Genomic DNA, 12101 nt, shown 5'->3' on the forward strand with positions numbered 1-12101 from the left:
CAACACCAAAGAACACCGGTAACTAATATAGTATTCAAATCTGTTTAAAAATAACTGACTTTACTAGGACTTGAACGCTGGAACTCTCGACTTCCAAATCAGCTGATTTGGGAAGACACGTCACTAGACCAACCCACTGGGTTGTCCAACTAGTTCATCTAGGCAAAAAAAGATATATTTATATATATTTACACTACTTTTGGCCTTATATCTCAGGATTGACCAAGCTGATTTTCTTCAAATTTGGCTCGAATATTTCTATATATGGGATGCTGATCATGTTAATTTTTTTCAAAATTCATTAAAGGGGATGGGAGAAATTGTGAAGAAATTAATTTTTAATTTTCTTCAGTTTTTATTTTAGAGAAAACATTATTAAAGAAAATTTATTACCTACAATGGATAAATAAATAATCCAACAATTTCTTTTTTTCAAAAAATCAACTCTGCCACTTCTTAAAATTGAAACATATGTTTTTTGTTCTTTTGCTTAATCTTTCTTTGATTTTAATATTTAAAAGAAATAGTTTTGAATTTTATACTTCATATACAGAGCTATTAATAAAGGTCTATAATTTTAAAAAAATTAAAAATCTGGCCTAAAATGCAGAAAACGTTTTTTTTATTTTGGACTTTATTGAAAGGGTTGTTGAATTTACAGAAAATTACTCAAGCAAATTTCTCAACCTTAACCTATATATGAAAATTAAAAAAAAATACCTCAAAATTTATTCTCTACCATCAAAAATATATATATTCTGAATAATTTAGGATTATATGTTGTTTGGGAAGTAGAATTACTAAAGATGGATGAAGCAGGAGCGATATAAAATGCTGAATAGCACAGGTATAATGAGCATTCAGACAGAAATATAATTTGTTTACATCAAAAATTAATTTAAACATCAGGAAAATTTTTTGAAAGTATTTATTTGGAGCGTAGCTTTATATGCAAGTGAAACTTGGACGATTGGAGTACTTGAGAAGAAAAGATTAGCTTCTGAAATGTGGTGCTATAGGAGAATGTTAAAATGGGTGCATAAAATGACAAATGTAGAGGTGTTGTGGCAAATTGAAGAAAGAAGCATTTCGAAAAATATAGTTAAAAAAGAAACAGATTTATAGACCACATATTAAGGCATCATGGAATAGTCACTTTAATATTGGATGGACAGGTAGAAGGGAAAAATTGTGCAGGCAAGCAACATTTGGAATATGTAAAACAAATTGTTAGGGATATAGAATGTAGGGGGTATACCAAAATGAAACGACTAGCACTAGATAGGGAATCTTGGAGAGCTGTATCAAATTCATCAAATGACTGAAAACAAAAAAAAAAATTCTTGTACGTATTATACAAGAGTGATTCAAAGAAACGGGAAATTTAAAAAATTAAATAACGTTAATGAAACATTTTTTTTAGAAAATGAATTTTATTTTATGTAACTGTACAAATGTTGCCATTTTAGGATACATACATTTTAGTTTATTTTTTAAGATGACATCTTACAGGTGACCTCCTCTTCTACGTAAACACTCACGAAGTCTCTTCGTTAAATTGTTCATGGTTTGACGTAACATCTCAACTGAAATTTCTTGTATGGATGGTATTGCAAGTCCTTCACTAACATTCTTCCAACGCTTGAACTATGCAATTGTAAAGATGCTGAGAGACGACGGATTGACCGATGTGGACTTCGTGTGACAGCATCTTGTAAAGCTTGAACATTCTGTGGTGTACGGACGGTTTGCTTACGGCCTGGAGGTTTCTTTTTCATTGCCGAACCAGTTTCCTCAAAATTAGATATCCATATTCTAATTGCATGTGCTGATGGAACACGGTCGTGCCGTCCCAGATTAAAATGACGGCGAAATTCTCTACGCGTTCCCTCCACACTGTCATTGTTTTTCTAAAACACTTTAATAGCAAATGCACGTTACGCACCACTCCAAGGACCCATGACAACTAAATGGCAGGTTAGGTTAGAGAGGCTGGCGCCACTTATCAAGTGGTACCAATCGCCCACGGCTACGAACAAAACTTTCAAAATTTTCCGTTTCTTTGAATCACCTGTACTTTGTTTTTATTAATGATTAAATTACTTATATGTTTTTGTATTTTATTTTTGTTCTAAGTAAACTTTTAATGTTATATTGAAGATTATGTCTTATTAACAACATTAAACTAATTTGTCACCAAAAACGTTTTCTAATAATTTTTGTTATTGTTTTATGAAATTATTTTATTATCAAAATAAAAGGCAGATCTCTAATGTTTGGACAGTAGAAACATTCTGGTTAAACTGGAAAGTTTTGCAAGTTGCCAAAGTCATGCAATACTTTGACAACTTTATTACTTTGAAGTATTGTGATCGCGGAAAATTTCGGTTTTCAGGTTTCAATGTAAATATTCATTTGAACATCCCTGAATCCATTTTTACGTTTCGGGGTCGTCTGTACGTACGTATGTCCGTATGTAAATCGCATAACTAAAAAAACGATTAGCCGTAGGATGTTGAAATTTTGGATTTAGTACTGTTGTAACTTCTAGTTGTGCACCCCCCCCTTTTGATTGTAATCGACTGGATCTAGTGTCCAAAAAATTCGGAATTTGGACTTTTTCTTAACTGCAGTAATAAACCCTCATTGATAGCTTTTCAACGGTATGTCATAAGTGGTACTTATTTTCCATTAGTTCCAAAGTTATAGCCAAATAAAATTTTAATTAATGAAATATTTGGATCTTATAAGGAGAAGGAACATTGATTCAAATCAGACTTCATCTCCTTTTTTTTAAATTTAAATATATTGATTTATTAATTATTTTTAACCTCTGATTGTAAAAAAATTTAACAATATAATAGCAATAAAAAAACATTTTAAGACCTCTTTCTGAATTAAATTTTTTGGAAATTCATGTTAACTGATTTAACAGTTTGCTGATGAAACTCAGTAATTAAACTGATTTTGGTGTGTGGGAAAAAAGTTGTATTAAATACTCATGTAACTGCAATAAGGTTATCATAGTAAATTTTAAAAAACCTTCAGTTTATTAGCCCAATTTTGAAATTTTAATTAGCTTACTCTGCATCATTAGTCATCAACTTGCTTAAAGTTATCCTTCATACCTTTCTTTTCTGAACTATCTCCACATATTTGCTAAATATTATATCCTTGATTATGCGTTTTATATACTGCTATCATTGTTTTCCTCTATAGTGTTTATCTTTTACATATTTCTCTATCATTAAATTATTTTATTCATGGCCCACAATCACTTCATAAGATTTTATCACAAGTTTTTTCCCAAACTTGTTTGCCTTAAGACATCAAAAGCAGATTTACCAATCTGTTTTTGATGTCTGTATTACTTTATAATTTTACTAACTAAATAACAAAATTCTGTTATTTCTGGCAAATTACATTTCCCAGTCTTGATATTAGATTCCTCATTATCCTCTCTATCACATTTCATTACCTTTATTTTATTGTTATCTATTTTCAGATAAAGTTTTTCTTGTAACAACTACATACATTAAGTATTTCTTCAAATTTCCCACTGGCTTCTGCCAAAAGAACTATTCATCAGCAAATCCTATTAGACTTATTTTTTCTCTTTGGACAGTTACTATATCTTCAAATTTTTGTTCAATTTCTGTGTTGCTTCTTCCATATAAAAACTGGAAAGCAATGAGGCCAGATTGTAGTAGAAAATCTTTTCTGAAATCATCAGTAATTTTTCCTTCTCTAGCCTCAATCAGAAATTTTTCTCCTCTGTATAGCCCTTTTATTTATTACTGCTATTTATTAGCTCTTTCCTATATTTGTAACAAAGGTTTTCTACCTGTACCTTTAATATTGATACATTCTGGAGTCACGTAACCACCAGTTTTCTTTTTTTTAATACATTTTTCTTTCCAGTGATTATATTTTTATTTCTCTACTTCATTATTTTTTCTTTATTCACTTTTCCTTTACTACCTTGTATTTATTAATTTCATTTCTAATTTTTATATGGTTCTATTTATTTCATTTCTACATTTTTATACTTACAACATTTATTTACCAGTCTAATATGCTTTTCATTATCTGTAGTTTTCTGCCGATCATAGTTCTCCTGCCTTAATTATTTTCTTCCAACTTTATCCATTCATATTCAACTGAGTTTCTTTTGTAGTAACATCTAAGCCAATAACTAACATTTGGTCAAATTTTAACCATATTCATGCTCTCTTAGCCTTACTGCATCCTGATCCCTCATTCTTATTTGTTTCTCTAATTTTTTAAACTTTATTATTTTTTGGGATCACTGTTAGATATTACTTCAGAGGATGAAATGAATGATTTGTAGCGTGTGTGAAAATGCCATGCCTGACCGGGATTCGAACCCGGTACCTCCGGATGAAAGTTCGAGACGCTACCACTCGCGCCACGAAGACCGGCGGCCTCTTTGAACTTGGATCGTGATACCCCACATGCTGCTGTAGTTCATTCTTCATATTTTTTTAAGATGAATCAGGTTTTATCTTCTTTTTCCAATTTCAGAAATCGACCACCTTCTTGTTTCATAAACTCTACAAACTATTTATTATTTCCTTGACCTACAGTTTGGTTTATTTTTTACGTAGACTTAAGTTCACTCATAATTATAAAACATTAGAAACACAACCGATTATAAAATACGATTATCTGCACAAATGCTCTTACAGGATCAACAAATACAGGAAAACTAATTAATTGGATTATACTAAACCATTCAATAATAGGCTTATAGGTAATCATTTATTTTTACATTAGCCTGACAGTATTTGAAAACTATGAGCACATAGCAAACAATTTTGTTACTTTGTTTCTTGATATGATTCTGAGAACTCATTTCTCGAGTTATAATATTTGGCTTGTACCTGTTTATTGTGATTTTATTTATCGTAAAAATAAACCATGTTTACATATGTCACACAGTTATAATGTTAGTTAATTTATAAAGCGTTTGTCTGCTGACGTAATTATAATACTTGCTGAGAATAGGCCTACTTCTTTATATCAATATATTCCATAACATTTCTTTTTACTGCAAAATCATTTATAAAGTATAAACAGAGTAGTATCTGAAAATATTTAAAAGTAATTCATCCAGAATTTCACCATCCAGTAACATAAAATAAGAAGTATGTATAAGTTGTATTTACAAGAAAGCAGTGTGCGTATGCGCGTAAAAACTAAACGGAATATTTTTAGTTTGGATAACGGGGCACTGTACTAGTTCAATTTTAGATTCGTTACGTTAGCTATACCACTTTTAAAATATTGTCATTTTTCGTCTCAAATTACTGTTTCTCATGTACATTTAATTAATTGATTATATCTATTTTTTTAGGTGTTCATCTTATACTGAAGCCTTTGGGTTATAAATCTGCTGTACTTTGTTGTAGCGGCCTTAAATGAACCCTACTAACTTTTTACTGTTGCTTTTTTTTACTTTTCCTGTTTAGCCTCCGGGAATTACCGTTCAGGTATTACTTCAGAGGATGAATGAGGATGTATTGTATGAGCGTAATTGAAGGATAGTCTTGTACAGTCTCAACTATTCCTGAGATACGTGATTAATTGAAATTCAACCACCAAAGAATACTGAATACTAGTATCCACGATTTAGTATTCAAATCCGTATAAAAGTAACTGCCTTTTCTAGGACTCGAACGCTGGAACTCTCGACTTCCAAAACCAGCTGATTTAGGAAGACACGTTCACCACTAGACCACCAACCGGTGGGTTTAATGTGTTGCTTGTATTAACATTTTCTTATTCATAATTATTATTACCACTTCTGTAACACCATTTTTTTGAATTTGTGTTAATTATCCTAACTTCTTAACTAGATATTTTATCCATACATAGATTTCACTTCGTAAACTAATAAAAACATAAGATTTCTGGTTTCTTCCTAACCCTTATACCTATTTACAGTATTGATTTAACTTTACTTAAATAATTAATTGTTCATATACGTAACAATGAGTGTATCACCAATTGTGACTGAACTATCTATAATAAGAATCGTTCTCGACTTATTTGCATTCAGCATGATCTCATCAAGACCTTCTGCAGAAAAACCACAGTAGGTAGAATGCAAGGAGAAAAATTTCCCGGATATTTGAATTAATGATAAGCAGTTTGATCATCTATCTCTTTATACTTGCTTCATACGGCAAGGATCGACTGATGCGTAATCGAAATGTAGATTCTTATCTCGCGTCCGCAACGCTTCAATTGTGATTGTGGAACAAATTTGAACTTTCAGTAACAAACTTAAATACGTGTTTGGACTGTTAAGTATTGTTAGATTAATTTTATCTCACGGTACTTTTAATTTCCGCATAAATTAATTTATACATTTTTTTAAACTTTGTATTTTTGAGAGTAATTTGTAATTCAGAATCTCTAAATTTTAATGATTAAGTGAAATTAATTGCCGTAGTTCGAAGTGCAATGGCTGATGGTGATTTAAAGGCCAATATATGCATAGAGGAAATATTTGATAAAATGGATTATGGTTTCAAAGATGAAAGACCAACTCTAGCGAAGGCAAGTATAGTGATAGAATATTGTAGTTTAACCTATTCTTTAGTTTTAAAGTTGCATGAGTTGACTTTATTTTAAGACACATTAATGCCTTAGCAACTGTGTTTTTATTTGAATTTAATTTTATTTAATAATTATCATTGCATCGCTTTTGATCTATGTTTAATTTAAAATGTAATAGTTGTCTTTTTGTCACGTTGCTTCCTGAGAAAAATTAGTTATTGTATGTTAAATTTATGTGATAGCTCTTAAGCATTAATTGAGAGAGCTATGAGAAGAGTTTAAAATTCTACATGACATTTTGCGATCTGTGAAAATATATCATGTATTTCGTGATATGTTTCTTATTTTGCTACAGCCTGATCTGAATTTTTTATTAATAAAAATTCACTTTTCTTTCAGCTTGTATTGCATATTGAAATAGAGATGCCAACTTTTAGGGCAGTACTTCAATGATGAATTATTGACAGATAATCTATCCAGACATATGCAAAGTGGGATCTGATGGGGCTGTGTACAAAATGGGCAAGTTATGTTCAACTGTAAAATTTATGAACATCTCTGCATTACTGACAATGTTTTGGAATATGATATGGTTTGGTTACCATGATGCAATTGATTTAAATAATTTTTTTTTTACAATTTTCCTCATTCATTTTGAAAACCAAACCACCTGTAATTATTGCCTCCATCATGCATTGCAGAAAAAAAATCTGTGGTGGTCTTTGTGTAAAAAAAATGTCCACTTTGCCTGATCTCCATGGTGGAGTGGTAGTGTCTTGGCCTTTCATTTGGAGGATCCGCATTTGAATCCTGGTCAGACCTGGTATATTTAATATACTACAAATCACATTTACATATCTAATGCACAAGCTTTGAGCTTATAAAAAAAATTAAAAAAAAATCTCATTTACAAAATGTATAATACAAAATTTTGAAATAAAACATGACCACCATAGTTTTGTGTTTTTTAATTTTTCTGACCATCTGGGGGTTATGTTTCTTTAGGCTTATCCCTGTCACTTGAGTTGGAAGCATGTTTGCTACTGATTGAAGGTTCTGATAAAGGAAATGTTTCATCTTTCACTATAAAAAAGATGGATTTTTAACATCTTCTAAACATGATATTCAATCCTTATTTTTATAATGATTAACAAACAAAATAAGTTTTAATCAGAATACTCAAACTAAATGACTACCAAAACTACTCAAACTATGGAAAGTTACCACACTCTGTTGTTACGTACAAGTAGTTTACTATTAACAAAACATTGACCTTAATCATAATAAAATGATAATACATCATAATAAAAAGTGCTGTGATTACGTATAGTTTTATAATTTATTTATCTGTTACAGTTACAGATAATAATAATAATAATGTCCATTCACGTTTTGTTCACCTCTTAATTTGCTATTCCTTAAGGCTTAAATAGTTTTAAACAAGTTTCTATCTTCCAACCTCATTACATGACCCAGCTATTTTAACCAGTTAGATTCTGATGTTTCCATAATAATTTTCAACTTTTAATTACAGATTCTACAATTGTATACACAGTTTTACAATATAGTTATAAGTTATAAAACTATTACATGAGAATATCGGACTGTCAGTTCATTGTTATCATTTAGTACCAACAACATAAACATAATATTTAAAACACAACTGAAAATATATCATTTTGGTACCTTTATTGCACTGGCATGAACTTTGCCATATAATCTTAAAAAATGTTTACATATACATTATATTTAAATTTAAGGTTGAAATGACAGTTATTTTTTCATATATTTCATCAATTTATCTTTCTCATTAAAATATGTGAGCAAGCTTGCAATTTAAAACAGCAGTTTTTTAACAAAGAGAAGAATTTTTAAGTACAATTTTGATGAAATATTTACAGGATGAACATACGGGTCTTACATGAAGCCTTGCCAAATTACAGCTCCATAAGTAGTATGGTTGGGCCAGTAGCCATATTTTTGTGAAAGCTACTTTTTTGACATTGTGACTTTGTGAATAAATCAGGTTTGTTAGAAACACAACAGATTATAAAATGCGATTACTTTTCTGTATCTGTATTCTTTTTCTGTATTTAAATGATGTAAAGCCTGTTGTTATTACTAGTTAAATGTACACATTTGTCATTACTAGTTAAAAATGTACAGATTCAAAAAATCTGCATATTCTTCACATAAAAATGCCCTTTGGAATCATGGTCAAAGCATGTTTTTAAACTTAATTGTAATCTTTAAACTTGTCTGTCTCAAAACTGAAAATCTCTTTTCAATGGTGTTAAGAAAAATCAAATCAAAGTGATCCATTTTGAGATATGGTCTCTTGAAAATGAGCCAAAATTTTTGAGTAGACTTTGAACTTAGATAACTCAGTTATTATTTTAGCAATCAAGATTCCATTTGCATAGATTTATGACATGCTGATAGGTTGCAAATGACTAAAGAATCAGCTTCAGAAAGTTATTCTTTCAGTAGATATAGGCTGATAAAGTTTAGTCCAAAATTGTTATAAGATTTATGAGCCACTTTGAAGCACATTGTGATAAATCTTTCTATAAATTGAGATTTTATTCTGCAACTGAGCTATTATACCCAAAAGGTTGAACAGGATCACCAACTTTCAACATGAGAAGGCCCTTAGATCATGAGGAATGATAAAACAAATTTGATGTTTTATTCATTTAAGTCGCAATGCCAAAAAAGTAGCCTTCACAAAAATATGGCTAGTGGCCCAACCATACTATTTATGGAGCTGTAATTTACCAAGGCTTCATGTAAGAGCCCCATGTATATTCTGTAGAAATTTCATCAAAATTGTAGAGGGTCAAGTGGGAACCATTAGGCCACTTGACATGGTCTTATATACATCTTTTTTCATTTTTAATACAACTTTATATAGTTACAGATAATCAATAACTATTACCTTTCATTTCCGTTACAAAATATTTTACTTAACTTGCTTCTTATGTCAATAACTTTTAACACATTTAGAATGTTTAAAAAGTGTTTCTCAACCTGGGGGTTGCGTTGATATGAAAAAAGGGAAGTTGTGAAATTAGCCTATGTAAACAATAGTAAACTCATTTATAAGTACACAGAAGATAAACTAATGAAATGGTTGTGTTTGTTTTTCATTTAAAAGTTTCTTCGTATATGGCGTATGATACAAAAACAAATTCTTTTCAAATGATAAAAGACGATTCCTATATTTAGTTTTTAGCGTAACCATAAATGATAAACCCTTCTTGCAGAGGTAAGTTATGCCAAAAGGGATTAATATTTTTAATGCTTCTGTGAATAAATTTCCATATTCATCTCAATGAGCAAGCCAGAATATATCTAAATGTAAATTGTAGTTGTAAAGTTTTATCAGCAGACATTTTGATTAGCTGGTCATGAATCTCAACTGGTAACTTAGCAGCTGCAAAAATGTTTTCACTAAATGGATTCAATATCCATCTCTACGAAAAATCACTTTTATCTTCCAGTAAATACTCCGTTGTCTGAATTTTTAGCTCACGCAAATGCATCTTTATGCTATCGAAACTATTTTGAATAATAGTGCCTTCATCAAAATTTTTCTTAATATAATCTGAAGTGAGTGGAAACATATTAAAATTTTTGCTTTGAAGGCAAATAATCCAGATAACAAGCTTCTTAACGAAAGCATGAACTCTGTCTGTCATTAATAAAATATTTTTTCATGTCCTTGTAAATTCACATTCAAGTCATTTAAATGTGAAAATAGATCAGCTAAGTCAGCCAACAGCAACATATACTCATTATTCTGTAAAACACTGAGCATGGTGTTTGATTATCCTGAAAAAATGTTATTAATACATCTGGCAATAACAATAACTGCGTTAACACTTTTGCCCATGATAACCATTTGACTGTCTGGAAAAGAAGAGCTTTTCTTTTTGGCAATTTCATCGCATAGTTTAGCAAATAACCTACTCTGTGGGCAACTTTTAATAAAATAAACCATTTTTACAGCTATGTAAAGAATTTGTTGATATTTTCTGGCATAGTTTTTGTAGGAAGAGCATGTCTGTGAAGGAAGCAGTGCGTCCATTCTGCCCTTGGTATAAGATCTTTTAATTTTTTCATAAATCCACTGTTCTTTCATGTTATCGCCTTTGCACCATCACTACATACTGCATTACATTTTGTCCAATCTATGTTATAGTTTTTAGTAGCTTCATAAAAAAATATTAAAAAAGACATTGTCCTGTTGCATGACCAGGTAATTGATTTGTAAAACAATATATTTTGTTTGATTGATCTGTTCTTATCTCATTCATATCTCACAAAACAAGAACTGAGAAATGTTTGCCGCATCTGTCAATTCATCAAATTGAATACTAAAAAATTCACTTGAACTTACTTGCTGAATTATCTGATTATGAACAATGACAGCCATGTCATCGATTCATCTTGATATTTTGTCGTTAGAAAGTAGAAACAGTGACCTTATCAGTGATATGGTCAATTAAAACAGTGACCATATCATTTGCAGCTGGTAATATGAGGTTTTTTGTGATTTTTATCGGGTTTGGAATTAATGCTATTAGATAAGATGCTTAAAGTGTACTTTTATCAGTATCACTATTTATAAATAGAAGCTTGAAGCTTGTTGATTTCTCAAGTATGTAATTTTCTTTCATAAAATTCCAAGGGTTTGCTTTTATGATGCAGATGTTTAGTTTCCAAATGTTGAATTAATTTTGATGGCTTCATGCTTTCATCAGAGATGAGTTGAAAGCAAACAACAAACTGTTCCGTCCAATGACATTAACTCATAATTTAAATAATTGTCATTGTACAATATTTTGTTTTTACCAATTGATTCAATGAGTGTATCATTTCATTTTTTCAGAAATTCATCCATTTTGCGTAAGAATCTAATTGAAAAAAAACAAAACAGTTACACTATTTGACCAGACACTAGAAAACTGAAACTCCAATTATTATTTTTTTCAATGAAACTAACTTTTGAAAACTTAAATAAAGGCACCAGATGCATGCTTTGCATTCAAAACTAAACTGGTGTTTTCCAGTCCCTTGCGCCAAGAGCATGACGTGTTCAAACATATGTGCGTGTTTGAACATGATGCTTTCATAGCGAATATTATGCAAGCAGACCAAATTACAAGGACCACGTACATATCATGTTGGAACCTATAAATATGATTATGATACTGGTAGTAATGAAAGGTTTTTAATTGAAAATATAGATATGTGATAAATTTGGACAGTTTATTTTAAATTCATTAGTTTAATCATTATTCAGTTTTACAATTGCTGCAAATATGGAATACATAGAACAGAGAATGACAATATCTGCTTAATTTTTTTTTTGTTAAAAATCTCCTTTTTTTAAATTGCAGGCACATTTTAATGAGATGATGAAATATATTAAACAAAATTGCCATTTCAACCTTAAACTTAAATATAGTGTGTATATGTATAAATTTTTTAAAGATTATATGGTAAAGTTC

At 30.2% G+C, this 12101-nt stretch overlaps 1 protein-coding gene across 2 annotated transcripts in view; it reads left to right on the top strand.

Annotated features, from left to right (window-relative positions):
* The first annotated feature begins 6180 nt into the window (after positions 1-6180).
* The window catches only part of LOC142333005 (uncharacterized), a 69501-nt gene continuing 63580 nt past the window's right edge, over positions 6181-12101 (top strand). The window contains exon 1 of one of the 2 annotated variants that reach the window (XM_075379780.1): positions 6181-6585. In XM_075379780.1, the coding sequence (XP_075235895.1) occupies positions 6490-6585 (96 nt within the window). In that variant the 5' untranslated portion in view covers positions 6181-6489. The remainder of the gene's footprint in view (positions 6586-12101) is intronic. The other variant, XM_075379773.1, reaches the window with a different exon arrangement.

The sequence above is a fragment of the Lycorma delicatula genome, chromosome 1, assembly GCF_047948215.1.
Source record: "Lycorma delicatula isolate Av1 chromosome 1, ASM4794821v1, whole genome shotgun sequence".
In the NCBI taxonomy this organism is placed as follows: domain Eukaryota; kingdom Metazoa; phylum Arthropoda; class Insecta; order Hemiptera; family Fulgoridae; genus Lycorma; species Lycorma delicatula.